At 67.8% G+C, this 27,244-nt stretch overlaps 1 protein-coding gene across 1 annotated transcript in view; it reads left to right on the top strand.

Annotated features, from left to right (window-relative positions):
- The window catches only part of CACNA1F (calcium voltage-gated channel subunit alpha1 F), a 41,833-nt gene extending 15,057 nt beyond the window's left edge, over positions 1-26,776 (top strand). The window contains exons 17-47 of the mRNA XM_084612806.1: positions 631-685; positions 1,149-1,281; positions 2,138-2,267; positions 2,624-2,683; positions 2,804-2,910; positions 4,409-4,496; positions 5,724-5,831; positions 7,097-7,149; positions 8,451-8,597; positions 8,997-9,198; positions 10,158-10,199; positions 11,453-11,611; positions 11,951-12,061; positions 12,257-12,340; positions 13,079-13,099; positions 13,275-13,403; positions 14,361-14,426; positions 15,175-15,266; positions 15,645-15,804; positions 16,928-17,055; positions 19,228-19,324; positions 19,750-19,852; positions 21,143-21,244; positions 21,468-21,598; positions 21,804-21,926; positions 22,128-22,360; positions 22,616-22,756; positions 23,346-23,509; positions 23,822-23,934; positions 25,505-25,801; positions 26,210-26,776. Coding sequence (XP_084468932.1) covers positions 631-685; positions 1,149-1,281; positions 2,138-2,267; positions 2,624-2,683; positions 2,804-2,910; positions 4,409-4,496; positions 5,724-5,831; positions 7,097-7,149; positions 8,451-8,597; positions 8,997-9,198; positions 10,158-10,199; positions 11,453-11,611; positions 11,951-12,061; positions 12,257-12,340; positions 13,079-13,099; positions 13,275-13,403; positions 14,361-14,426; positions 15,175-15,266; positions 15,645-15,804; positions 16,928-17,055; positions 19,228-19,324; positions 19,750-19,852; positions 21,143-21,244; positions 21,468-21,598; positions 21,804-21,926; positions 22,128-22,360; positions 22,616-22,756; positions 23,346-23,509; positions 23,822-23,934; positions 25,505-25,801; positions 26,210-26,497 — 3,867 coding nt within the window. The 3' untranslated portion in view covers positions 26,498-26,776. The remainder of the gene's footprint in view (positions 1-630; positions 686-1,148; positions 1,282-2,137; positions 2,268-2,623; positions 2,684-2,803; positions 2,911-4,408; positions 4,497-5,723; positions 5,832-7,096; positions 7,150-8,450; positions 8,598-8,996; positions 9,199-10,157; positions 10,200-11,452; positions 11,612-11,950; positions 12,062-12,256; positions 12,341-13,078; positions 13,100-13,274; positions 13,404-14,360; positions 14,427-15,174; positions 15,267-15,644; positions 15,805-16,927; positions 17,056-19,227; positions 19,325-19,749; positions 19,853-21,142; positions 21,245-21,467; positions 21,599-21,803; positions 21,927-22,127; positions 22,361-22,615; positions 22,757-23,345; positions 23,510-23,821; positions 23,935-25,504; positions 25,802-26,209) is intronic.
- Positions 26,777-27,244: the final 468 nt, after the last annotated feature.

The following is a 27,244-nucleotide window of genomic DNA, read 5'->3' as shown; positions in this document are numbered from 1 at the left end:
TATCCCCTCCTCACGGCCCCTTCTCTGTCCTTACTCGGGGCACCCTCTCTTCCACCCTCTGTCCCCCCACTGACCATAGTCTGGGGTCCCGGTGGGGTCACACCCTGTCCCTCAATAACAACAACCCCTCTCCCCCACGGCCTTGTTAAGCGCACAGCATGCGGGGGAAACTGAGGCATGCCCAGCGCAGCGTGTTCAGAAAACCCCCCATTTGGTCCCACCCCCAGCTGGCTTCCTGCGGATGGTCGGCCCCCGGGGTCTTTCGGTGCCAGGTGGCAAACAGCCGTTGTCGGCTGGGCTCCTCCGTGGCATGGGGGGCCGGGCCCCAGACAGCTGGGGGTGGGTCATGCCTGGGTCTCTGCAAAGAGCAAACACCCTTCCCCCCACCGCCGGTTAACCAGGCAGCGCACTGGGGAAACTGAGGCACGCACAATATTCATCCAAAACTTTATGAATAGTTCCCTCTTGGTCTCAATGGGGTTTGGCCTAGATGCCAGGGTTCACGCCAGGGGCAGGGGAGCTGAAATCCCCTGGTGGGGGTCTGGTTACCCCCCCAGCACAGGACTCAGCCCCTCCAGCAGGGGGTGCAGGGACACACACAGACCTGGCCTCCTGCTGCTCTGTCCCCAGGTGCCGTGCATGGAGGAAGAGAAGGAGGAGGATGAAGAAGGGAGCGAAGAAGGAGGTAGGAAGGGTGGGTCTGACTCTCCCAGATGGGGGGTGCTGGGGGGGGGCAGGGGGCTGGGCAGGTGGTGCTCTCCCCTGGCAGTCAGGGCTGGGTAGTGGGGGGCGCCGTGGGGCAGGCGGGGGGCTGGGCAGGGAGCGCTCTCCTCTCGGGGATCTGTGGCTGCCAGATGTGACCCTACTGTATTTTTTGATCCTATCATGATGAATAGGAACCCGGACTCCTGGGTTCTCTCCCCGACTCTGGGAGGGGAGTGGGGTCTAGTGGTTAGAGCATGGGGGGGGCTGGTCGCCAGGGCTCCTGGGTTCTCTGCCTGGCTCTGAGAGGGGAGTGGGGTCTGGTGGGTTAGAGCAGGAGCGGGGGCCGGGAGCCAGGACGCCTGGGTTCTCTGCTCGGGGAAGGGCTGGCTGAGCCCGGCGGGGCCCTGTCGCTGTCATCCCCCCGCCGTCCGTCTGCCCCGCAGGGGAGGAGGCCGAGGAGGGCTACCAGGAGAGCTTGGCCGAGTCCCACCTGGACAAGCTGGAGGAGGTGACGACGGAGAAAGTCCTGCCCATCCCGGCCGGCAGCGCCTTCTTCATCCTCAGCAGCACCAACCCGTGAGCGCCGGGAGGGGCGGGGCCTGGCTCCTCCAGGGGGGCGGGGCTTGGGGCAGGGGCCTGTCCCCTCTGGGGGGCGCCGCTCGCACCCAGCCCCAGGGCGGGGACCGGCTGGCTCAGGGGGGTGGGTGTCACGGGGTCCCCGGGCGATGCTCTGACCTGCTCCCCACGAAGCCGGGCAGGACTCTGGGGGAGTCTCCTCTCGGGGAGCAGCCTGTCTGCAGGACACACAGCTCCCCCGGCTTCCCCCTTCCTGGGTCTGACCCCGGAGCCTCCAGCCTCCTCTGCCCCTCCGGGCGCTTCCCCCAGCCAGTCTGCCCAGGCGGGGACCTGGGGGGCCAGAGGGTCCTGCCCCCCAACTCCACAGCCAGACGGGACTCTCAGCCAGCCGGGGAAACAGAAGGTTTATTAGACGACAGGAACAGGGTCTAACACAAGAGCTTCCAGGTGCAGAGAACCGGACCCCTCAGTCATGTCCATTTTGGGGGGCAGTGAGCCAGACACCCCGTCTGCCCTTCACTCCATGTCCCAGCCAGCCCCAAACTGAAACTCCCTCCAGCCCCCCTCTGCTCTGGGCTTTGTCCCTTTCCCGGGCCAGGAGGTCACCGGATCCCTTTGTTCTCCAGCCCTTTAGCTCTCACCTGGCAGGGGGAAGGGCCCAGGCCACCAGTGGCCAGGAGACAGAGTGTCGCCATTTATGGACCCTGGCCCTTTGCTCTGCAACAATTACACCCCCGCCTTATCCCACCCCCTAGAGCCTTACGAAATGCCTAGGGGAAACTGAGGCACCCCCACAGTATTCAGAGAGAACATCTCAGGTGAGTCTGGCTCTGACCCGATCTCTCCCCTGCCCCAGGCTCCGGGTGGGGTGTCACGCCGTGATCCATCACCACATCTTCACCAACCTCATCCTCGTTTTCATCATCCTCAGCAGCATCTCGCTAGCCGCCGAGGACCCTATCCGGGCCCACTCCTTCCGCAACATCGTGAGACCCCCACCCGCCCATCCGGGGGGGGTAATGGGGGAGGGGGAAGGAGGAGGAGTGGGGACATGGGGGCTGGATGGGGAGGGGCACAGGCGGGGGAAGGGTCTGGGTGGAGATGGATGGCAGGGAGGCATGGGGGGGTGAGGAAGGGGGCTGGATGGGACAGGGGCCTGGCCAGGGTGGACGAGGAGGAGGCCAGGGGAGGTGGGGAGGGTGCTGGGGTGGGGCAGACAGGCAGGACAGGGCAGGGGGGCAGGAGGGCAGGAGGGGCCATTGGGGCAGGGCAGGGGGGGCTGCCCCACATTGGCCGTTGACTCTCCCCCATGGCCTTGTCTCCCCACCCCATCCCTGCTCAGATTCTGGGGTACTTCGACTATGCCTTCACCTCCATCTTCACCGTGGAGATCCTGCTCAAGGTACTGTTGGGGCGGGGCCGGGTGCCAGGACTCCTGGGTTCTCTCCCGGCTCAGGGAGGGGAACGGGGCCCAGGGGTCAGCACAGGCCCGGATTGACCCTCTTCCCCCCACTCCCCTCAGATGACAGCCTACGGCGCCTTCCTCCACAAAGGCTCCTTCTGCAGGAACTGGTTCAACCTGCTGGATCTGCTCGTTGTGAGCGTCTCCCTCATCTCCTTCGGGATCCAGTGAGTGGGGCGGGGAAGGGCGGTGAGCGGGGAATAGGAGTGCAGGGGTGAACAATGCGTATGGGGCTGGAGGGATGAAGGGAAGGGGGGAAGGCAGACCCAGGAAATGGCTCGGGCGCGGGAAGGATTGGTGGGGATAGCGGGATACGCTGGCATAGAAAGGATTGGTGGATGAGGTGGGATACGCCAGGAGCAGGAAGGATTGGTGGATGAGGTGGGATACGCCAGGAGCAGGAAGGATTGGTGGGTGAGGTGGGATACACCGGGCGAAGGTAGGATTGGTAGACGCGGTGGGATACGCCAGGAGCAGGAAGGATTGGTGGGTGAGGTGGGATACACCGGGCGAAGGTAGGATTGGTAGACGCGGTGGGATACGCCAGGAGCAGGAAGGATTGGTGGACGCGGTGGGATACGCCAGGAGCAGGAAGGATTGGTGGGTGAGGTGGGATACACCGGGCGAAGGTAGGATTGGTGGACGCGGTGGGATACGCCAGGAGCAGGAAGGATTGGTGGGTGAGGTGGGATACACCGGGCGAAGGTAGGATTGGTAGACGCGGTGGGATACGCCAGGAGCAGGAAGGATTGGTGGGTGAGGTGGGATACACCGGGCGAAGGTAGGATTGGTAGACGCGGTGGGATACGCCAGGAGCAGGAAGGATTGGTGGGTGAGGTGGGATACACCGGGCGAAGGTAGGATTGGTAGACGCGGTGGGATACGCCAGGAGCAGGAAGGATTGGTGGGTGAGGTGGGATACACCGGGCGAAGGTAGGATTGGTAGACGCGGTGGGATACGCCAGGAGCAGGAAGGATTGGTGGACGCGGTGGGATACGCCAGGAGCAGGAAGGATTGGTGGGTGAGGTGGGATACACCGGGCGAAGGTAGGATTGGTGGACGCGGTGGGATACGCCAGGAGCAGGAAGGATTGGTGGGTGAGGTGGGATACACCGGGCGAAGGTAGGATTGGTAGACGCGGTGGGATACGCCAGGAGCAGGAAGGATTGGTGGACGCGGTGGGATACGCCAGGAGCAGGAAGGATTGGTGGGTGAGGTGGGATACACCGGGCGAAGGTAGGATTGGTAGACGCGGTGGGATACGCCAGGAGCAGGAAGGATTGGTGGACGCGGTGGGATACGCCAGGAGCAGGAAGGATTGGTGGGTGAGGTGGGATACACCGGGCGAAGGTAGGATTGGTGGACGCGGTGGGATACGCCGGGGGTGGGAAGGATTCTTGGACGCGGTGGGATGCTTCAGGGGTGGGAAGGATTGGTGGGCGCTGTGGGATATGCTGGGCGTGAGGAGGATTGGTGGATGAGGTGGGATATGCCGGGAGTAGGAAGGGTTGGTGGAAGCGGTGGGATACGCCAGGCATGGGAAGGAAGCGGTGGGATATGCTGGGGGTTGTGATGAATGGGGGCAGGCGGTGCCGGGCAGGGAAGTTGGGGAACTTGCTGCAATGTCTCTGACCCCCACTCCCCCCTGCTACACCCCCCCCCAGCTCCAGCGCCATCTCCGTGGTGAAGATTTTGCGGGTGCTGCGCGTGCTGCGGCCTCTCCGAGCCATCAACCGGGCCAAGGGGCTGAAGGTGTGTGGGGGGGGTGTTCAGATGGCTGGGAGGGGGGTTGGGGGCGGCAGTGCTCGGGGGGGGGGCAGAGCCTGAGAGGGGGTGCAGGGCCGTGGGGCTGGGGGAGGCAGTGCTCGGGGGAGGAAGAGCCTGAGAGGGGGTGCAGGGCCGGGGGGCTGGGGGGGCAGTGCTCGGGGGGAGTTGAGTGCAGGTGCTGGGAGGGGGTGCAGGGCCGGGGGGCTGGGGGGGACAGTGCTCGGGGGGGGGCAGAGCCTGAGAGCGGGTGCAGGGCCGGGGGGCTGGGGGGGGCAGTGCTCGGGGGGAGTTGAGTGCAGAGGGCTGAGAGGGGGTGCAGGGCCGGAGGGTTGGGGGGGACAGTGCTCGGGGGGGGCAGAGCCTGAGAGGGGGTGCAGGGCCGGGGGGCTGGGGGGGCAGTGCTCGGGGGGAGTTCAGTGCAGGTGCTGGGAGGGGGTGCAGGGCCGGGGGGCTGGGGGGGACAGTGCTCGGGGGGGGGCAGAGCCTGAGAGCGGGTGCAGGGCCGGGGGGCTGGGGGGGGCAGTGCTCGGGGGGGGCAGAGCCTGAGAGCGGGTGCAGGGCCGGGGGGCTGGGGGGGGCAGTGCTCGGGGGGAGTTGAGTGCAGAGGGCTGAGAGGGGGTGCAGGGCCGGAGGGTTGGGGGGGACAGTGCTCGGGGGGGGGGCAGAGCCTGAGAGGGGGTGCAGGGCCGTGGGGCTGGGGGAGGCAGTGCTCGGGGGAGGAAGAGCCTGAGAGGGGGTGCAGGGCCGGGGGGCTGGGGGGGCAGTGCTCGGGGGGAGTTGAGTGCAGGTGCTGGGAGGGGGTGCAGGGCCGGGGGGCTGGGGGGGACAGTGCTCGGGGGGGGGCAGAGCCTGAGAGCGGGTGCAGGGCCGGGGGGCTGGGGGGGGCAGTGCTCGGGGGGGGCAGAGCCTGAGAGCGGGTGCAGGGCCGGGGGGCTGGGGGGGGCAGTGCTCGGGGGGAGTTGAGTGCAGAGGGCTGAGAGGGGGTGCAGGGCCGGAGGGTTGGGGGGGACAGTGCTCGGGGGGGGCAGAGCCTGAGAGGGGGTGCAGGGCCGGGGGGCTGGGGGGGCAGTGCTCGGGGGGAGTTGAGTGCAGGGGCTGGGAGGGGGTGCAGGGCCTGGGGTGCTGTGCTGGGGGCACCAAGGGGCCTGTGTGTCTGAGGGGGGCTGGGGGGGTCGCTGTGTGTCTGGGGGTCTCACCCCCCCGCCCCCCCAGCACGTGGTCCAGTGCGTCTTCGTGGCCATTCGCACCATTGGCAACATCATGATCGTGACCACGCTGCTGCAGTTCATGTTCGCCTGCATCGGGGTGCAGCTCTTCAAGGTGAGCCCCCATGGGCCCCTCCCAGCCCCCAGTGCCCCGCCCCCCACGGGGCACGGTTACGTGGGACTGGTGGGGGCAGGGGGGGGTAACGTGGGGCTGGTGGGGGCGGGAGGAGGCGAGGGAGCAGAGGGGGGGTAACGTGGGGCTGGTGGGGGCGGGAGGAGGCGAGGGGGCAGAGGGGGGGTAACGTGGGGCTGGTGGGGCGGGAGGAGGCGGGGGAGCAGAGGGGGGGTAACGTGGGGCTGGTGGGGGCGGGAGGAGGCGGGGGAGCAGAGGGGGGGTAACGTGGGGCTGGTGGGGGCGGGAGGAGGCGGGGGAGCAGAGGGGGGGTAACGTGGGGCTGGTGGGGGCGGGAGGAGGCGGGGGAGCAGAGGGGGGGTAACGTGGGGCTGGTGGGGGCGGGAGGAGGCGGGGGAGCAGAGGGGGGGTAACGTGGGGCTGGTGGGGGCGGGAGGAGGCGGGGGAGCAGAGGGGGGGTAACGTGGGGCTGGTGGGGGCGGGAGGAGGCGAGGGAGCAGAGGGGGGGTAACGTGGGGCTGGTGGGGGCGGGAGGAGGCGGGGGAGCAGAGGGGGGGTAACGTGGGGCTGGTGGGGCGGGAGGAGGCGGGGGAGCAGAGGGGGGGTAACGTGGGGCTGGTGGGGGCGGGAGGAGGCGGGGGAGCAGAGGGGGGGTAACGTGGGGCTGGTGGGGGCGGGAGGAGGCGGGGGAGCAGAGGGGGGGTACGTGGGGCTGGTGGGGCGGGAGGAGGCGGGGGAGCAGAGGGGGGGTAACGTGGGGCTGGTGGGGGCGGGAGGAGGCGAGGGAGCAGAGGGGGGGTAACGTGGGGCTGGTGGGGGCGGGAGGAGGCGGGGGAGCAGAGGGGGGGTACGTGGGGCTGGTGGGGGCGGGAGGAGGCGGGGGAGCAGAGGGGGGGTACGTGGGGCTGGTGGGGCGGGAGGAGGCGGGGGAGCAGAGGGGGGGTAACGTGGGGCTGGTGGGGGCGGGAGGAGGCGAGGGAGCAGAGGGGGGGTACGTGGGGCTGGTGGGGCGGGAGGAGGCGGGGGAGCAGAGGGGGGGTAACGTGGGGCTGGTGGGGGCGGGAGGAGGCGAGGGAGCAGAGGGGGGGTAACATGGGGCTGGTGGGGGCGGGAGGAGGCGGGGGAGCAGAGGGGGGGTACGTGGGGCTGGTGGGGGCGGGAGGAGGCGGGGGAGCAGAGGGGGGGTACGTGGGGTGTGGGGCTCGCGGCGGCGGGGGGTCTGAACCCAGCCCCATGGCTCTCCCTAGGGCAAATTCTACAGCTGCACGGACGAGGCCAAGCACACGCCGGAGGAATGCAAGTACGTCCCCCTCGGCTCCTTCTGCCCCCCAGGGACCCCCACCAGGGACCCCCGCCCCCCTGTCTCCCCCCACCAGCCGCCTCCGGGGTCAGGGGGTCGTGGGTAGGGGCTGGGATCAGGGGCTGGTTGCTGGGATGGGGTTGGGGGGCTGGGCCGGGGGTCAGAGTTTGGGGTCTGAGATTAGGGGCCAGGGGTTGGGCTGTTGGCATAAGTTGGGCCAGGCCAGGGGGGTGCTGGGGCTCTGGTTGTCGGGGTGACCAGGCTGGGGGGGGCTCAGGTTGTTGGGGTGACCAGGCTGGGGGGGGGGCTCAGTCCATCGTGGGGTGCTGGGGGCTCTGGTTGTCGGGGTGACCAGGCTGGGGGGGCTCTGGTTGTTGGGGTGACCAGGCTGGGGGGGCTCAGGTTGTCGGGGTGCTGGGGCTCTGGTTGTCGGGGTGACCAGGCCAGGGGGCGGGGCTCAGGCCGTCGTGGGGTGCTGGGGGCTCTGGTTGTTGGGATGACCAGGCTGGGGGGGCTCAGGTTGTCAGGGTGCTGGGGCTCTGGTTGTCGGGGTGACCAGGCTGGGGGGGCTCTGGTTGTCGGGGGGACCAGGCTGGGGGGGCTCAGGCCATCGTGGGGTGCTGGGGGCTCTGGTTGTCGGGGGGACCAGGCTGGGGGGGCTCAGGCCATCGTGGGGTGCTGGGGGCTCTGGTTGTTGGGGTGACCAGGCTGTCGGGGCTCTGGTTGTCGGGGGGACCAGGCTGGGGGAGCTCAGGCCATTGGGGGCTGCTGGGTCTCTGGTTGTTGGGGTGACCAGGCTGGGGGGGCTCAGGTTGTCGGGGTGCTGGGGCTCTGGTTGTCGGGGTGACCAGGCTGGGGGGGCTCAGGTTGTCGGGGTGCTGGGGCTCTGGTTGTCGGGGTGACCAGGCCGGGGGGCGGGGCTCAGGCCATTGGGGGCTGCTGGGTCTCTGGTTGTCGGGGTGCCCAGGCTGCGGGGGGGTTCAGGCCGGGGGCTGCTGAGGCTCTGGTTGTCGGGGTGCCCAGGCTGCGGGGGGGTTCAGGCCGGGGGCTGCTGAGGCTCTGGTTGTCGGGGGGACCAGGCTGCGGGGGGGTTCAGGCCGGGGGCTGCTGAGGCTCTGGTTGTTGGGGTGACCAGGCTGGGGGGGCTCAGGTTGTCGGGCTGCTGAGGCTCTGGTTGTCGGGGGGACCAGGCCGGGGGGCGGGGCTCAGGCCATTGGGGGCTGCTGGGTCTCTGGTTGTCGGGGGGACCAGGCTGGGGTTTGGCGCGTCAGGGTCCGTCCCCTGACCCCTGACCCCCCCAGGGGCACGTTCATTGTGTACAAGGACGGGGACGTGGGGCACCCCATGGTGCGCGAGAGGGTCTGGCACAACAGCGACTTCAACTTTGACAATGTCCTGTCCGGCATGATGGCCCTGTTCACCGTCTCCACCTTCGAGGGCTGGCCCAGGTGCGCCCAGGGGCCGGGGAGATGGGGGCTGGGGGGAGATTGGAGACCCGCGGCTGGGGATCGGGGTAGATGGGGGGCTGGGGGGAGATCGGAGACAGGCGGCTAGGGATTGGGGGAGGTGGGGGGCTGGGGAAAGTGAGAGGGAGCTGGCAGGTCCCGGGGAGCTGGAGAGTGGGGAGATGGGGGGCACGGAGAGTGGGGGGAAATGGGGGGCCTGGGAGCACGGGGGGAGGGGGGTGGAAGGGAATCGGGGCTGGGGGCCTGGGGGAGCTGGAGGGTGCAGAGATGGGGGGCATGGGGAGTGGGAGGGGGCTGGAAGGGGATCAGGGGCTGGGGGCACAGGGACTGGTGGAAGCTGGGGGGGTTCCTGGGGGTCCCCATCTCACTCCCTGCCCCCAGCCTGCTGTACAAGGCGATCGACGCCAACGGGGAGAACCAGGGCCCCATCTACAACTACCGGGTGGAGATCTCGGTCTTCTTCATCGTCTACATCATCATCATCGCCTTCTTCATGATGAACATCTTCGTGGGCTTCGTCATCATCACCTTCCGCGCCCAGGGCGAGCAGGAGTACCGCAACTGCGAGCTGGACAAGAACCAGGTACCGCCCCCCAGCCTGCCCCACGGCCTGCCCCACAGCCTTCCCCACCTCCCCAGCCGGCTCCCCAGCTTCCCCCAGCCCCCATCACCCTCCGCGCCCAGGGCGAGCAGGAGTACCGCAACTGCGAGCTGGACAAGAACCAGGTACCGCCCCCCAGCCTGCCCCACGGCCTGCCCCACAGCCTTCCCCACCTCCCCAGCCGGCTCCCCAGCTTCCCCCAGCCCCCATCACCCTCCGCGCCCAGGGCGAGCAGGAGTACCGCAACTGCGAGCTGGACAAGAACCAGGTACCGCCCCCCAGCCTGCCCCACGGCCTGCCCCACAGCCTTCCCCACCTCCCCAGCCGGCTCCCCAGCTTCCCCCAGCCCCCATCACCCTCCGCGCCCAGGGCGAGCACGAGTACCGCAACTGCGAGCTGGACAAGAACCAGGTACCGCCCCCCAGCCTGCCCCACGGCCTGCCCCACAGCCTTCCCCACCTCCCCAGCCGGCTCCCCAGCTTCCCCCAGCCCCCATCACCCTCCGCGCCCAGGGCGAGCAGGAGTACCGCAACTGCGAGCTGGACAAGAACCAGGTACCGCCCCCCAGCCTGCCCCACGGCCTGCCCCACAGCCTTCCCCACCTCCCCAGCCGGCTCCCCAGCTTCCCCCAGCCCCCATCACCCTCCGCGCCCAGGGCGAGCAGGAGTACCGCAACTGCGAGCTGGACAAGAACCAGGTACCGCCCCCCAGCCTGCCCCACGGCCTGCCCCACAGCCTTCCCCACCTCCCCAACCGGCTCCCCAGCTTCCCCCAGCCCCCATCACCTTCCGCGCCCAGGGCGAGCAGGAGTACCGCAACTGCGAGCTGGACAAGAACCAGGTACCGCCCCCCAGCCTGCCCCACGGCCTGCCCCCCAGCCTTCCCCACCTCCCCAGCCGGCTCCCCAGCTTCCCCCAGCCCCCATCACCCTCCGCGCCCAGGGCGAGCAGGAGTACCGCAATTGCGAGCTGGACAAGAACCAGGTACCGCCCCCCAGCCTGCCCCACGGCCTGCCCCCCAGCCTTCCCCACCTCCCCAGCCGGCTCCCCAGCTTCCCCCAGCCCCCATCACCCTCCGCGCCCAGGGCGAGCAGGAGTACCGCAACTGCGAGCTGGACAAGTGTCCCGGGGTCCCCGGACGATGCTCTGGGCCTGCTCCCCACGAAGCCGGCCAGGGCTCTGGGGGAGTCTCCTCTCGGGGAGCAGCCTGTCTGCAGGACACACAGCTCCCCCGGCTTCCCCCTTCCTGGGTCTGACCCCGGAGCCTCCAGCCTCCCCTGCCCCTCCCTGCGCTTCCCACAGCCAGTCCGCCCAGGCGGGGTCCTGGGGGGGGCAGAGGGTCCTGCCCCCCAACTCCGCAGTCAGACGGGACTCTCAGCCAGCCGGGGAAACAGAAGGTTTATTAGACGACAGGAACAGGGTCTAACACAGAGCTTGTAGGTGCAGAGAACAGGACCCCTCAGCCGGGCCCATTTTGGGGGGCAATGAGCCAGACACCCCGTCTGCCCTTCACTCCTTGTCCCCAGCCAGCCCCAAACTGAAACTCCCTCCAGCCCCGCCCTGCTCTGGGCTTTGTCCCTTTCCCAGGCCAGGAGGGCACCGGATCCCTTTGTTCTCCAACCCTTTAGCTCTCACCTGGCAGGGGGAAGGGCCCAGGCCACCAGTGGCCAGGAGACAGAGTGTCGCCATTTATGGACCCTGGCCCTTTGCTCTGCAACAATCACACCCCTGCCTTATCCCACCCCCTAGAGCCTTACGAAATGCCTAGGGGAAACTGAGGCACCCCTACAGCATTCAGAGAAAAGAAAGAACATTCCCACCTCGTCACATGGGACACGGCTCAGTGGGGGGCAGTGGCGGTCCCGGTGCCCCCTAATCCCCCCTCAGCAGCAGTGTGTGGAGGGGCTGGGAGGGGCGGGGGGGCCGGGAGGGGGGTGTGGGGCACGGCTCAGCGCCCCCTGTCCCCCCGCCCCCCAGCGGCAGTGTGTGGAGGGGCTGGGAGGGGCGGGGGGGCCGGGAGGGGGGTGTGGGGCACGGCTCAGCGCCCCCTGTCCCCCCGCCCCCCAGCGGCAGTGTGTGGAGGGGCTGGGAGGGGCGGGGGGGCCGGGAGGCGGGTGTGGGGCACGGCTCAGCGCCCCCTGTCCCCCCGCCCCCCAGCGGCAGTGTGTGGAGGGGCTGGGGGGCCGGGAGGGGGGTGTGGGGCACGGCTCAGCGCCCCCTGTCCCCCCGCCCCCCAGCGGCAGTGTGTGGAGTACGCGCTGAAGGCCCAGCCGCTCCGGCGCTACATCCCCAAGAATCGGCACCAGCACCGGGTGTGGGCGGCCGTGAACTGCTCGGCCTTCGAGTACGGCATGTTCCTGCTCATCCTGCTCAACACCATCGCCCTGGCCGTGCAGGTGCTGCCCGGGGCGGGGCCTGGGGGGCGGGGCCTGGCTGTGTGTGGGAGGGGCCTGTCCTGCCATCTGGGGAGGGGGCGGGGCCTGGCTGTGTGGGGGAGGGGCCTGTCCTGCCATCTGGGGAGGGGGCGGGGCCTGGCTGTGTGGGGGAGGGGCCTGTCCTGCCATCTGGGGAGGGGGCGGGGCCTGGGGCAGGGGGCGGGGCCTGGCTGTGTGGGGGAGGGGCCTGTCCTGCTATCTGGGGAGGGGGCGGGGCCTGGCTGTCTGGGGGCGGGGCTTGTCTCTCCATCAGGGTAGGGGGTGGGGCCGGGCCCCCCTCACCCTGCACTCGCCCCCCAGCACTACGAGCAGTCGCAGCCGTTCAACTACGTCATGGACCTGCTCAACATGGTCTTCACCGGCCTCTTCACCGTGGAGATGGTGCTGAAGATCATCGCCTTCAAACCCCGGGTAGGCGGGGCCTGCGGTGAGGGGGTGGGGCCTGTCACCATGGGGGCGGGGCCTTGGGTGAGGGGGCGGGGCGGGCATGACGGGGGTGGGGCCGGGCTCAACGGGAGTGGGGCCTTGTGTGACAGGGTGGGGTCTGGCAAGCTGTGGGCGGGGTGGGACATGCACCCCACGGCTGACCCCCCGCCCCGTTCCCAGCACTATTTCTGTGACGCCTGGAACACCTTCGACGCGCTGATCGTGGTGGGCAGCGTGGTGGACATCGCCGTCACCGAGGTCAATGTAAGTGCCCCCCCTTCCCCAAATCTGGGGCCGGGACCCCAGTGTCCGGGCCACACCATGTGGGGCTGGGGAAAGTGAGAGGAAGCTGGCAGGTCCCAGGGGAGCTGGAGGGTGGGGAGATGGGGGGCATGGGGAGTGGGGGAATCAGCTCCCGTGCTCTGCCCCGGAGGGGTCCCCGTGCGAAGGGCCCTGTGCCCCGCCCCTGAACGGGTCCCCATGCGAAGGGCCCCCGAGCCCTGCCCCAGAGATACCCCACGTGACCAGCTCCCGCGTCCTGCCCCAGGGGGGTCCCCGCGTGACCAGCCCCCGCGCCCTGCCCCAGGGGGGTCCCTGCGTGACCAGCCCCCGCGCCCCGCCCCAGGTGGGTGCCTGCGTGACCAGCCCCCGCGCCCTGCCCCAGGGGGGTCCCCGCGTGACCAGCCCCTGCGCCCTGCCCCAGGGGGCTGCGTGTCGCAGCGCCAGGCCAAGGGTCCCGGTATAAAATGGGAATCCACGGGGGTGGAACATGCTCGAGAAATACCCCCCCCCGGTCCCCACACACCCATCCTCTGTCTGTCTGTCCCCCCCCACACATACCCCCATCCGTCTGTCCCACACACCCCGTTCATCCGTCCGTCCACCCACGTTGGTGTCTGTCTCTCATCTCTCCCATGGTTGTTTCCCGGCGGATGTCGGGGTCTCATGGCTTCATCCTCCGTCTCCTCCTCATTGTCATCACAACTCCCGGCCCCCCGCTAGAACGGCGGCCACGTTGGCGAGGTAACGCCCTGGATCCCCCCCCGGGCTGGGGGACGGGGGCCAGAGCCAGACGAGACTCTGGAGGTGGACGAGGTGGGGGGTACAGGGGGGTGTCGGAGGGAGTTGGGGTGAGCCGTGGGGCCTGGCGCGGGGGCTGCCGTGGGGCACCGTGACCCCCCCGCCCCCTGCCCCACAGAGCTCGGAGGACAGCTCCCGCATCTCCATCACCTTCTTCCGCCTCTTCCGCGTCATGCGCCTGGTCAAGCTGCTCAGCAAAGGCGAAGGGATTCGCACCCTGCTCTGGACCTTCATCAAGTCCTTCCAGGTGGGACAGCGCCCTCGGGGGGCGGGGGGCCCCCAGGCAGGGCTGAGGGGGTGTCCCTCCCCAGCCCCCTTTTCTCACCGGTGGGGCCCTGGCCCTACTCCACAGCCCGCGGGGGACGCAGCCGGGTTACTGGTCGGTGTAGAGCCGAGCTCGTTAGCACCAGGAGCAGGAACTTTCAGCAAAGTCCGTCTGGGGGACCCCGGGCCTGGTGCCCCTGACCCCCCCTCCCCGAGTCCCAGTCCGGAGACTGCCTGTCCCCAGACCTGCCTGTTCCCCTCCTTCTCCCAGGCCAGCAGGTCACCTGGGCTGCACCAGCACCTGCGGCTGGTCCTTGCCGAGGAGGAGGAGATAGGGTGTTGGCCACTGTTCGGGCCCAGGTGGCCACTTGGGTCACACCTGCCCTCTAGGGTTGCCGCACCAATCACACACATTCATCCCCCCACCTAGGTGCTTGAGTAACACGGAGGGGAAACTGAGGCACACACAAAGTATTGAGAGGAAACATTAAGACCATTCCCACTTCGTCACAGGGATGAGGGATGTACATCCGGGAGGTTATAGGGGTACACCCAGGGGGATGAGGGTTACACCCATGGTGGGATGGGGGGTACACCCGGGGGGTTATGAGGGTATACCTGGGGGGAGATGGGGTTACACCCATGGGGGGATGGGGGATACACCCAGGGGGCTATGGGGGTACATTGGGGGGGAATGAGGGGGTACACCCATGGGGGGATGGGGGATACACCTGGGGGTTATGGGGGTACACCCTTCCCAGCATGCACTGCGTGGCACCCATGGGGCAGCCCAGACGGAGCAATGCATGCTGGGCGCCAGGGAGGGCTGGAGCGGGACATACTGGGAGCACCCCTGGTGGAGTCAGCTGTACAGGGGGGTGGGGCTGGAAGGGGGGGTTGTGACCCCACCATATTCTGACCCCCCCGTGTCTCTCCACAGGCCCTGCCCTACGTCGCCCTGCTGATCGCCATGATCTTCTTCATCTACGCCGTCATTGGCATGCAGGTGAGCGGGGGAGGAGCCTTGCACGGCTGTGCATGTGCAATGCACACACTAGTGCACTGGCCTTGCACGCCCCCACAAGCGTGAACTGCTGAGGGTGCCTCTGAGACATGCCTGAGTGTGGGTCTTGCACTTGTGCAAGCCGGCAAGCGTGCAACACACTGCCTGCATGTGCAACATGCACCCTTGTGCGTGGCCCTGAGCATGCAACACACCAAACCACATGCGGCACATTTGTGCAAGGCTGGGACCGAGCAAGGGATGCTGGAGCACACGTTACCCACTTGCGCACACCCTGTGTCTGCAGCCCAGTCCTCAGCGTGTGTCACACCCTCGTGCATGGCTCTGGTTGTGCGACATGCACCAGAGGGCACCTCTGGCCCACGCACATTGTGCTGTGTCTGCCTCTGCAGGCTGGCGTGTGCCTCGCACACCCGGTTCTGGGCCACACTAGTAACTATCGCAAGCAAACCCAGGGCTGCTTGTGCATAAAGACCCCAGGCGTGCAACACCCCCGTGCAGCCCCTGAGTGTGCAACACACACGCGTGTGTCTCCACAAGCACCATGCGCATAGGGCTCCAGCTGTGCATCGCACACGTGTCTCTGCCTGGCACGCGGAGGCGGGGAGCTCAGGAGAGCTAACCTGCAGGGCAGCAGGGAGCAGGAAGGGTGGGGGTGGCGGGGCGCTGGGGGGGGCAAGGGGTCCCTTTTGGGGTGCCCCACCCCTGCTGACGTCCCGGGGTGTTTCAGACCTTCGGCAAAGTGGCGATGCAGGACGGGACGCAGATCAACCGCAACAACAACTTCCAGACGTTCCCCCAGGCCGTGCTGCTGCTCTTCAGGTACCGTGCCCCCCCGGCCCCCCGCCTTCCCCCCTTTCCTCCCGGGGGGCCCCCAATACCCCAACTTCCCCCCAGTGCTCCACCGTTCCCCCAACTCCCCCTGGGGGCCCCCGACGCCCCCACTCCCCCCTGGGGCTCTACCATCTCCCCAACTCCCCCCCGATGCCCCAACTCCCCACCCTGGGGCGGGGCGGGGGGGAGCCATGGGGCTGGGCAGGGCCAGGTGCTGGAGGGCGCCGTGGGGCTGGGCGGGACTGGGTGCCGGGGGGCCGAGTGCCACTGTGGGGCTGGGTTTTGGGAGGTGACATGGGCAGGACCAGGTGCCATGGGGCTGGGCAGGATGCTGGAGGGGGCCAGCTGACCCCCCTGGCCCCCCAGGTGCGCCACCGGGGAGGCCTGGCAGGAGATCATGCTGGCCAGCCTGCCCGGGAAACGCTGCGACCCCGAGTCGGACGTGGGGCCCGGCGAGGAATTCACCTGCGGGAGCCACTTCGCCATCGTCTACTTCATCAGCTTCTTCATGCTCTGTGCCTTCCTGGTGAGCCCCCCCGGGGCCCCCGCTGCAGGACCCCGCCCCCCGTGGGACACCCGCCAGAGCCCCTGTACTCCCCGTGGGACCACCTGCCAGAGCCCCTGTACCCCCCGAGGGACCCCCCGCCACCCGCCAGAGCCCCTGTACTCCCCGTGGGGCCACCCGCCAGAGCCCCTGTACCCCCCGTGGGACCCCCCGCCACCCGCCAGAGCCCCTGTACCCCCGTGGGACCCCCCGCCACCCGCCAGAGCCCCTTTACCCCCGGTGGAACCCCCGCCACCCGCCAGAGCCCCTGTACCCCCGTGGGACCCCCCGCCACCCGCCAGAGCCCCTTTACCCCCGGTGGAACCCCCGCCACCCGCCAGAGCCCCTGTACCCCCCGTGGGACCCCCCACCACCCGCCAGAGCCCCTGTACCCCCCGAGGGACCCCCCGCCACCCGCCAGAGCCCCTGTACTCCCCGTGGGGCCACCCGCCAGAGCCCCTGTACCCCCGTGGGACCCCCCACCACCCGCCAGAGCCCCTGTACCCCCCGAGGGACCACCCGACAGAGCCCCTGTACCCCCGTGGGACCCCCCGCCACCCGCCAGAGCCCCTTTACCCCCGGTGGAACCCCCGCCACCCGCCAGAGCCCCTGTACCCCCCGTGGGACCCCCGCCACCCGCCAGAGCCCCTGTACCCCCCGAGGGACCCCCCGCCACCCGCCAGAGCCCCTGTACCCCCCGTGGGACCCCCGCCTCCCTCCATCCGCCAGAGCCCCTGTACCCCACGAGGGACCCCCCGCCACCCGCCAGAGCCCCTGTACCCCCCGTGGGACCCCCGCCTCCCTCCATCCGCCAGAGCCCCTGTACCCCCCATGGGACCCCACCTCCCTCCACTATGGGACCCCCCTCGCCATCCGCCAGAGCCCCCAGGGTCCCCCATGTTCCATGGGCACTAGCCCCCCTCAGGGCTCCCGGCCCCCCAGCTCTGCTATGCCCCCTTCCTGGGGGTCATTTGCCCCCCTGCCCCTTGGGGACCTCTCCATCTGCCATAATCCCCCAGTGCCCCCTATGCTGCATGGCACAAGGTGTCCCCCACATGGAGACCCTGCCCCCCATCTTTTCGCTGCTTGACCTCTGCCCCCCCAGATCATTAACCTCTTTGTGGCTGTGATCATGGACAATTTTGACTACCTGACCCGGGACTGGTCCATCCTGGGCCCCCACCACCTGGACGAGTTCAAACGCATCTGGTCTGAGTACGACCCCACCGCCAAGTAAGAGCCCCACCCCCCAAACCCTCAATGGCTCCCCCAGATCTCCCCAAACCCACAATTACCCCAGGCCCCCAAACCCCCTGGAACTCCCAACCTCCCAATTCCCTTGGGCCCCCCAAACTGTATGGGATCCCCAGCCCTCCAATTCCCCCAGCTCCCCACACCCCCAATTCCCCTGGGACCCCTGTCACGGACTCACTGGTCGTGCCCACTCTTGGCCCGTGCGGTCCCTCGGGGGAGCCCTGGGCGATGCTCTGGACCTGCTCCCCATGAAGCCAGTCAGGACTCTGGGGCAGTCGCCTTTCTGTGAGCAGCCATCAGCGCGACAGCCCTTCTCGGGGGTCCAGCCCCCCGCCTCCTGGAACTGCACCTCTCTGACCCTTAGCATGCCTGTCTCTGCCGTGGGCCCCTCAAGGAGTCCCCTCGCTCTGGAGCCCTGGGGCCTCCACTCCCAGAGGGAATAATGCCCCCCCTGGTCTTCCCACCCCCAGAGGGAATAAGGCCCCCCCCGAGCTCCCACTCCCAGAGGGAATAATGCCCCCCCCCGGTCTTCCCACCCCCAGAGGGAATAAGGCCCCCCCCGAGCTCCCACTCCCAGAGGGAATAATGCCCCCCCCGGTCTTCCCACCCCCAGAGGGAATAAGGCCCCCCGCCGAGCTCCCCACCCCAGGAGGGAATAAGGAGGGAGGGAATAAGGCCCCCTGGTCTCTAGCCCGGAGCGACTCAGCCGGCATAAAGCAGGAGGGTTTATTGAGCGTCTGAACCCAGCATAGGAAACTCTCTGGCCTCAGGCCTGGCCCCCCTCAGCCCAGCACGTCCAGTCTCCCCTGCATCCAGGGGGCTCCAGCTGCTCCCTCCCCCCAGTCCTGAGCCCCCCTGCTTCCCCGCTGGGCATCTGATCTCACCGGCCCCAAGCCCCCCCTCTGTCCATTGTCTTCTCTCCAGGTAAACAGGTTGCCTGGGCCCCCCTCCTCTCATCTGTCCTCTCTGGCTGGAACCAGTTGACCGCCAAGCTGGGGTGGCCTCTGAGTCTCCAGGTCACCAGTTGTTGGGGTTCCCCATCTCCAGGCCATTGTCCGGGGGTCCCGGCTGCTAGGCAAGGTCACACCTGGTCCTCTGCAACAACCACCCCTCTCCCGCCAGCTTGTCAAACATGCAGCACACAGGGAAACTGAGGCGCACACATGCTATTCATGTAAAACACGACAAAAATCCCCAACTTCGTCACACCCCCAATCCCCTGACTCCCCTGGGACCCCCACAACCGCCAATTCCCTTGGGAGTCCCAGCCCCCTGACTTCCCCAGGCCCCCAAACTCCTCATTCCCCCAGGACCCCCACACCCCCAATTCCCCTGGGACCCCCTGTGATGAGTGGGGTTTTATTCATCTTCTTATGTTGCATGTGAGTCTTACTGGCCTATATTAATACTGTGTGTGCCTCAGTTTCCCTGCGTGCTGCACCAATGCTTGGGTGGTGGGAATTGGGGGTGTGATTTTGCTGGGGCCCTGGGGCAGGTGTCTGCACCTGTGTAACCTGAGACCCAGGAGGGGCGTGCGACCAGATGACACCTTTGGCCCGGAGGGAGACAAAGAGGAGGAGGGGCATAAAGGGGGGTGTCGCAGGTCGGGGGGCTGGAGGCTGGGAGTCTGAGGGGGGGACTGGAGGGGGGAGTCCAGGGCATCTGGCCCAGGACTCCCCAAGATGGACTTGGCTGAAAGACCCTGATTTCTGTGCTAACAAGCTCTGCCCTACGCCCGGGGGGACGCGCTGCGGGAAGCACACAGTGGGGCAGGGGAGGCGGGAGGCTCCGGGGTCGGACCCAGGACGGTGGAAGGTGGGGCAGCGTCTTGCCCTGGGGACAGTTGGCACCAGGAGAGGAGGGTCCCCAGTGTCCTGTCCGGCTTCGCCGGGAGCAGGTCCAGAGCATCGCCCGGGGACCCCATGACACTCCCCAAAACCCCCAATTCCCCTGAGACCCCCCACAACCCCCAATCCTCCCAGGTCCCCCACACCCTCAATTCCTCTGGGACCCACAGCCCCCCTACCATGCTCACAGATCTCCCCAGCTCTATCCCCCCTTGCTATTCCCCTATCCACCACCAGGGGCAGCAGACCCCCCATGTGTCCCACAGCTCCCCACACCTTCCGCCCACCCCATTTCTTTCCCCAGAGGCCGCATTAAACACTTGGACGTCGTGACCCTGCTGCGCCGGATCCAGCCGCCCCTCGGCTTTGGGAAGCTCTGCCCGCACCGTGTGGCCTGTAAGGTCAGGACGCCTGGGTTCTCTCCCTGGCTCTGGAAGGGGAGGGGAGTGGAGTGGGATCTGGTGGTTAGTACAGGGGGGGCCAGGACTCCTGGGTTCTCTCCCTGCCTCTGGGAGGAGAGTGGGGCTAGTGATTAGAGTGGGGGGGGGGTTGGCTGGGAACCCAGATGCCAGGGTTCTCTCCCCAGCTCTGGGAGGGGAGTGGGGACTACTGGTTAGAGTAGTGTGAGGATTGGCTGGGAGCTCGGACGCCTGGGTTCTCTCCCGGCTCTGGGAGTGGAGGGGGATCTGGTGGTTAGAGCAGGGGGGGCTGGGAGCTCGGACGCCTGGGTTCTCTCCCGGCTCTGGGAGTGGAGGGGGATCTGGTGGTTAGAGCAGGGGGGGCTGGGAGCTCGGACGCCTGGGTTCTATCCTTCCTCTCTTCGCAGAGACTGGTGGCCATGAACATGCCCCTCAACGCAGACGGCACCGTCACCTTTAACGCCACCCTCTTCGCCCTGGTCCGCACCTCGCTCAAGATCAAGACCGAAGGTGAAACCCGGGGGTGTGGGGTGGGGGTACAGTTGGGCCTGTGGGGGGCTGGTGTCTCTGGGCTTGGACTGGCTTGGGGAGAGGGGGGCTCAAGCGAGCGCTGTGGGGTGACTCATAGACTCTGGTGTCTCTGGGTCCGTACACAACCGGAGTCGATGGGGGCTGGACATGCTGGGGGGCAAAGGGTTAACTGGAGCTGCAGAGGGTGGGGACGGGGGCTGGGATCTCCCCCAAGTCCTCTGGGAAAAATAATCTTTTTGGAGAACGATTGAGCCACAAAATACTGCAAGGGAGCATCAAGGGAGTTGTAGTTCAGCTCCCCCCTCCTCCCATTCTCCTCCGTGGGCCGGGCGGGTGGGTGGACTACCTCTCCCATGATGCACCACGGTCTACCTCTCCCAAGAGTGGCCACCAGGGGCTTTTCTTGCAGCCGCAGCCTTCTGGGTGGTGATGGGGGGTGGGGGCAAAAGCAGCGGCCCATTCCGTGGGTTCCCTACCTTCCTAGAGGCGGTGGGGCTCAGGCTTCGGGCTCCAGCCCCGGGCTCAGTCCCCATCACCCCAACCCCCCTGCCTCTTCCAGCCTCCCATTGCTCTGGGCCCTCCCCACCTCGGGCTTCATTTGTCCCCCAGCTTTCCGGGGCTGGGAAAAGTGATATTAACAAACATACAAATCTCACGTTTCACAGGAGCAGACATACTCGCCAGTAAGTCTAAAGCGCCTTATTTGTGTTTCTATCGTGTGTGGGGCCAGTAGCAGAGAGAGACGACTGTACGTTATTGTCGTTATCGAGTCTGCAAAAAAACCCTACACAAATACCTTGCATTGCTGTGGACGGGGACATGTGCACATTTATTTGTGTTTCCTACCGTTGAGGAAGATTTTAGGAAAAACTGTCAGTGCAGCCACCAGCAAGAGTTGTCCACCAAAAAACCCAGAGTGGAGAGTCACTGCAAGGCATCATGGGAATTGTAGTTTGGTGCCTCTCACGCCCTGTTCTCTATGAGCTGGGCTCCCAGCCGGACTACATCTCCCAGGATGCACCACAGCGTAGCCTCCGAGAGAGGCACTGCAAGGCATCATGGGAATGGTAGTTCAGGGCCATTGTGGGAATTGTAGTTCTTTTTTGCCTCATTCCAACCCCTCCACCCCATTCTCCTGACCCAGTTACAACTCCCATGATGCCTCACGCTCTCCCCGCTTAGCTAGGGGAGACGGTCCCGCCAAAGTGCCTCATGTGAGTCCCTGGCCTGTAGCTCATGGTGCCTGGCCTCCCATGTCACCCCCACTAGGCAACTTGGACCAAGCCAACAAAGAGCTCCGGGTTGTCATCAAGAAGATCTGGAAGAGAACGAAGCCCAAACTCCTGGACGAGGTGATACCCCCGCCAGAAGGTGAGAAACACCCACCGTATACAGCCGGGGAGAGAACCCAGGCGTCCTGGCTCCCAGCTCCCCCCGCTCTAACCACCAGACCCCACTCCCCTCCCAGAGCCGGGAGAGAACCCAGGAGTCCTGGCTCCCAACCCCCCCCCCGACTATAACCCACCAGACCCCACTCCCCTCCCAGAGCCGGGAGAGAACCCAGGCATCCTGATGGCCCTCTCTCGCCCCGCAGAGGAGGAGGTCACGGTGGGGAAGTTTTACGCCACGTTCCTGATCCAGGATTATTTCCGGAAGTTCCGGAAGCGGAAGGAAAAGGGGCTTCTGGGGCCAGACGCCTCCCCCAGCAACTCCACGGCCCTGCAGGTGAGACCCCCCCCCAGGGACACCGGGCCGGCTGGGGGCAGGGCGGGGTGGGGGGGGACACTGGGCCGGCTGGGGGCAGGGCGGGGTGGGGGGGGACACCAGGCCAGCTGGGGGCGGGGCGGGGCTGGGGGGACACCGGGCCGGCTGGAGATGGGATGGCAGGGGGGACACCAGCAGCCGCCCCACGACTCAGTTCTCCCCCCAGGCCGGGCTGCAGACCCTGCAGGACCTGGGCCCTGAGATGCGCCGGGCGCTGTCCTGCGACCTGGAGGACGGGGAGGAGGTGGCCGGGGAGACCCTGTGTGAGGAGGAGCAGATGACGTGCCAGGTGAGGACCCCCCCAACTGCCCCCCTCCCAGCACCCCCATCACCCCCCAGCACCCGCTTTCCCCTCCCACCACGGCTCCTGGTACCACCCCCATCGGCCTAGCCCCCCAGGTGTCCCCAAGTGCCCCTTTCCTGTGGCTAAGCCCCCACCTCCCGAGTGCCCCCCACCCCCAGGTAACTCCTCCCTGCTGTGTTCCCACAGACCCCAGAGGGATTGCTTGGCAGCAGCCCCGACCACCGACCCACGGCGCCCGTCTCCGCCCCGGCCGAGCGGGGTGGGGAGACCCTGGCCAACGGGCTACTGGGGTCCCGGCGCCCCTCCTCTGCCAGTCTGGTCAGGACCCCCAACGGCCTCCACAGCTATGAGGAGAACGAGGGGGGGCAGGAGGAGCTGCCCGAGCTACCCCACATCCCCAGCAGGCGCCGCATGAGCAGGTACTGGATGCCGGGGTTCTCCCCCGAGCTCTGGGAGTGGAGTGTGGGGGGGAGCCAGGACGCCTGGGTTCTCTCCCCGGCTCTAGCAGGGGGAGTGGGGGCTGGTGGTTAGAGCAGAGGAGGGCTGGGAGCCAGGACGCCTGGGTTCTGTCCCCGGCTGTATGTGGTGGTGGTGAGGGGAGGGGGTCTGGTGGTTAGAGCAGGAGGGTTGGGAGCCAGGACGCCTGGGTTCCCGATGTCCCTGTGTCTGTCCAGGCGGAGCTCCGACGGGAGCTGTATCCCCACGACGGTGCATGAAGAGCCCCCCACCGCCGAGGAGAACGGCGAGGAAACGGCGGGGGAGCAAGGCTACAATAGCCGGGAGGAGGACTCAGAGAGCCTGGCCTCTCAGGACAGGTGGGAAGCTGAGATGCAGCCACTTCTGGGGCGGGGCGGCTGGGGAAGATCCACACATAACGCCTCACGGGGAGGGCTCCCCCCACTGGGATTGAGCTCGGATAGCTGGGTTCCCACCCTGACTCTTGCGGGTCGGAGCTGGAGTGGGGCTTGGGTTTACCCCACCTCCTAGCAACTGGGGAGCACCCCCCACATTGCCCCACGCGGGGCGGGGCTCACTGAGGTGCTTTCTGTCTCTCTCCTGCTGTGTCCTTCTGACACTTTTGTCTTCCCTTCCTTCATTTTTTTGACCTCCTGGGGTTCGGCCCCGGATGCCGGGGTTCCCCCTTCCTCTCTTCCCCTGCCCCCTTCCTTCCTTTCTTTCATTCCTTCTCCCTGTTTCCCATCCTTGCTTCCTCCGTTGGTTCCTGTTTCCATCCGTTCATCGCTTCTCTCCTTTGTTCTTCTTTCCCGTCCGTCTCTCGTTCCTTCCCTCTGTCTTTCCGCTGCCCCGGCTTCCTCCTCCGTCTGCCATTGCCTCGCTCCTCCCTCCCTCCCCCTTTCTTGGCTTGTTTCTTTGCTGGTTCTGTCCTGCCCCCGCCCGGCGCAGGCAGCCGTGGCTGGGGGGCGCCCGGCTCTACCGGCACCGCTGGGACGATGGCTATGGGGGGTCCCTGCCGTTGCCCCACCGACGCCTCTCCAACGCCCACCCGGATGGGGGGCCGGGGGGCCGCCTGGCCAAGCGCCGTCGCCTCCTGCCCCCCACGCCCGCAGGTAGGGGGCTGGGGGGCAGTGCTCGCAAAGAGGAGGGCAAGGGGGAGGTGAGGGGCCACAGGGGTGGGGCAAAGAGCGGGAAGCTGTTTTGGGGGCGGGGTAAGGGGTGGAGCTAGGGTGGTGGGTGGAGCTGGCAGGTGCATGAGGCGGGTTAAGGGGCGGGGCTAAGGTTGTGGATGGAGTTAGGGGAGGGGGAGATTTGAGGCTGGGGGACAAGGCAGAGGGGGTGGGGCTTGCTGGGGAAGGGGCGGGGCCTGGGGCAGGGGGGCATGTGAGCGCTGGGGAGTAACGTCCCCCCCATTCGCCCCCCAGGCCGGAAGCCCCCCTTCCTCATGCAGTGTTTGCAGCGGCAGGGCAGCTGTGAGGACATGCCCATCCCGGGCACCTACCACCAGAACGCCCCGGCCCGGCGCCACCCGCCCCAGGTACCCACGGGGGTGGGCACGACCTCTCCCCTGGCCAGCTTTGCTCTCGCACGGCCATTCGCACGAGGCGGCCGGCCTGGGGTCTCTGACGGGGCGATCCGTGGCCGGCGGGTGGGGGGCAGAGCCAGTGAGGGGCTCTCTCTCGTTCACGATCAGTGGCTGAGGACGGGCACCTAGCGCCCGCGGGGGGCTGGGTCCCCCTTTGGTGCCACAGGGCGTCTCCAGCCTGTGTCCCTCACAGCCAGAGGGCGGGCGCTCCACCCTTGGGGCTGAGCCGTGGGCTGGGACCAGGCGCTTCGGCCCGTCGTGACTTTTCATGGGAGCCCAGCCGTGTATGAGTGGGGAACGGGGGACGACGGGGGCTGTCCTGAGGTCCAGGGGGTGAGACGGTGCCACGGGATGGGTGTGTGATGGGGGCGTCTGTCACGGGGTCCCCGGGCGATGCTCTGGAGCTGCTCCCCATGAAGCCAGGCAGGACTCTGGGGGAGTCTCCTCTCGGGGAGCAGCCTGTCTGCAGGACACACAGCTCCCCCGGCTCCACCTTCCTGGGTCTGACCTCGGAGCCTCCAGCCTCCCCTGCCCCTATGGGCGCTTACCACAGCGAGTCCGCCCAGGCAGGGTCCTGGGGGGCCAGAGGGTCCTGCCCCCCAACTCCACAGCCAGACGGGACTCTCAGCCAGCCGGGGAAACAGAAGGTTTATTAGACGACAGGAACAGGGTCTAACACAGAGCTTGTAGGTGCAGAGACCGGGACCCCTCAGCCGGGTCCATTCTGGGGGGCAGTGAGCCAGACAACCACGTCTGCCCTTCACTCCATGTCCCCAGCCAGCCCCAAACTGAAACCCCCTCCAGCCCCTCCTCCTCTGGGCTTTGTCCCTTTCCCGTGCCAGGAGGTCACCGGATCCCTTTGTTCTCCAGCCCTTTAGCTCTCACCTGGCAGGGGGAAGGGCCCAGGCCATCAGGTGCCAGGAAACAGGGTGTCGGCCATTCTCTGTGTCCAGACCCCTGCACACACCTGCCCTTTAGGGCTCTGCAATGATTATACACCCTTATCCCACCCCCTAGAGACTTAAGAACTGCCCAGGGGAAACTGAGGCACCCCCACACTATTCAGAGGAAACATTAAGTCCCACTTTGTTGGGGGCGTCTGCCTGCAGCGCTGCAAGGGGGGGCATGTGCTTGTGGCCGTGCAACAGGGGTGCGCGTGCTGCGATGGTAGTGTGCAGGGGGCTCTGTGTGTGTGACGGTGCGAGGGGGCCTGTGTGCGAGCGATGGTGTGACAGGGGTGTGCGTGTCCATGATGGTGCGATGGGTGGGCTGTGTGTGAGCAATGGTGAGATGGGGGCCTGTGTGCGTGCGATGGTGCGAGGGGGTGTGTGTCCATGATGGTGCGAGGGGTGGGCTGTGTGTGAGCAATGGTGTGACAGGGGTGTGTGTGTCCATGATGGTGCGAGGGGTGTGTGTGTGTGTGCGATGGTTGAACAAGGGGCCTGTTCGTGCGATGGTGCGAGGGGGGGGCGTGTGCGTACATGCTCCCGCCACGGCCCCCCTCACCCCGCTCTCCCCCCAGGGCTACAGCAGCGCTCCCTCCTGGCACAGCACCAGCCGCCCCCCAGGGGACTCCTCGCAGGCCTGGGCCGCGCCCCCCAAGCGGGGCCGGCTACTCTACGCCCCCCTGCTGCTGGTGGAGGAGGGGGGGCTGACGGTCAGGGGCTGGGGGGAGAAGAGCAGCAGCCTCCCGCCCCCCTCCTGCGCCCGCTGGGGGGCCCACGAGCCGGACCTGCCCTGGCCCCCCTACGCCCATCTCCACGTGCCCAGTCCCGGCTACCACGACCAGCGGGGCAGCGCTGACAGCCTGGTGGAAGCCGTGAGTCGGGGGGGGCGCTGGCTGGCTGGGGGGGCGGGCAATGGGGCACAGGGCCCGTCCCCTCTGGGGGGTGCCGGCTGGCTGGGGGGGCAGGGAAAGGGGCACAGGGCCCGTCCCCTCTGGGGGGTGCCGGCTAGCTGGGGGGCAGGGAAAGGGGCACAGGGCCCGTCCCCTCTGGGGGGTGCCGGCTGGCTGGGGGGGCGGGCAATGGGGCACAGGGCCCGTCCCCTCTGGGGGGTGCTGGCTGGCTGAGGGGGTGGGGAAAGGGGCACAGGGCCCGTCCCCTCTGGGGGGTGCCGGCTGGCTGGGGGGGCAGGGAAAGGGGCACGGGACCCCTCCCCTCTGGGAGTGCCGGCTGGCTGGGGGGCGGGGCGGGCGCCTCAGTCTCTCTGACCCCTGCCCCCCCAGGTGCTGATCTCGGAGGGGCTGGGGATCTATGCCCGGGACCCCAAGTTCGTGGCCTTCGCCAAGCGGGAGATCGCCGACGCCTGTCACATGACCATCGCCGAGATGGAGAGCGCCGCCTCCGACCTGCTGAGCCGCGGGCGGGGGCCCGGGGGCCACGGGGGCCCCCCGGGCAGCGAGGGGGAAGGGGCCGGGGGGCCGGGGGGGCCCCTGTACAGCGACGAGGAGCCGTTCCGCTCGCGGGCCGAGGACGAGCTGGCCGACGAGATGGTCTGCGTGGCCTCGTATTGACCAGGGCCGGGGGGCGCGAGGACCCCCCTGGAGAAGACCCACCCCCAGGGCAGGGAGCTGTGGGAGAGGGACCCCCCCGCTGGGGGTGCAGCCTGGAGGAATGGGGGGGCAGGAGAAGACACAGCAGAGGAGGGGGCTTCACCCCCCCCCCCGAACTCTGCCTCCCCATTGGCTGAGGCAGGCTCCTGCCATAGGGGTGGTTCTTCCAGAAGCCCCGCTCCCTTTGCTGAAGCCACGCCCCCACCCAATGGGGTGCCCCCCAGCGTCTGGGGGGGCAGAGGTAGGACAGTCCAATAAAGTCTCTTTGAAAGAAGTGAGGTTTGGGGGTCTCCTGTGGGGGGGTCTCAGGCAGGGAGAAGCTGGGGGGGTGTCGCAGGGAGACCCCCCCAGCACAGGATATTTCAGTGGGGGAATTCACCTGTGGCCGCATCCACCCCAATGGGAGCCCCCCACTCCCAGGGAGAGAACCCAGGAGTCCGGGATCCCCCCCCGCCCCACCCTATGGACCCAGCCAGCCCAGTAGGCCGAGCCGCAGTGTCCCCGCCCTTCCAGTGTGGGGGGCGGGGGGGCCACCAATGCAGACAGATGGACAATTGGGTCAGACAGGTTATCTCGTCCCCGTGCTCGGGGGGGGGGGGAGGATTAGAGGGGGGCTCTCCCTGGCCCCAGTTAACCCTCTGTAAATACCCACAATTCCTCTCTGATCCACCCCCACCCCGCATCGGCCAGGAATGGGGGGGGGTCCGG

The sequence above is a fragment of the Lepidochelys olivacea genome (assembly GCF_965140295.1).
Source record: "Lepidochelys olivacea isolate rLepOli2 genome assembly, chromosome: 23".
Taxonomy (NCBI): domain Eukaryota; kingdom Metazoa; phylum Chordata; order Testudines; family Cheloniidae; genus Lepidochelys; species Lepidochelys olivacea.
Note: the sequence above shows the minus strand (reverse complement) of the source record. Positions and strands in the feature narration are given on the sequence as shown.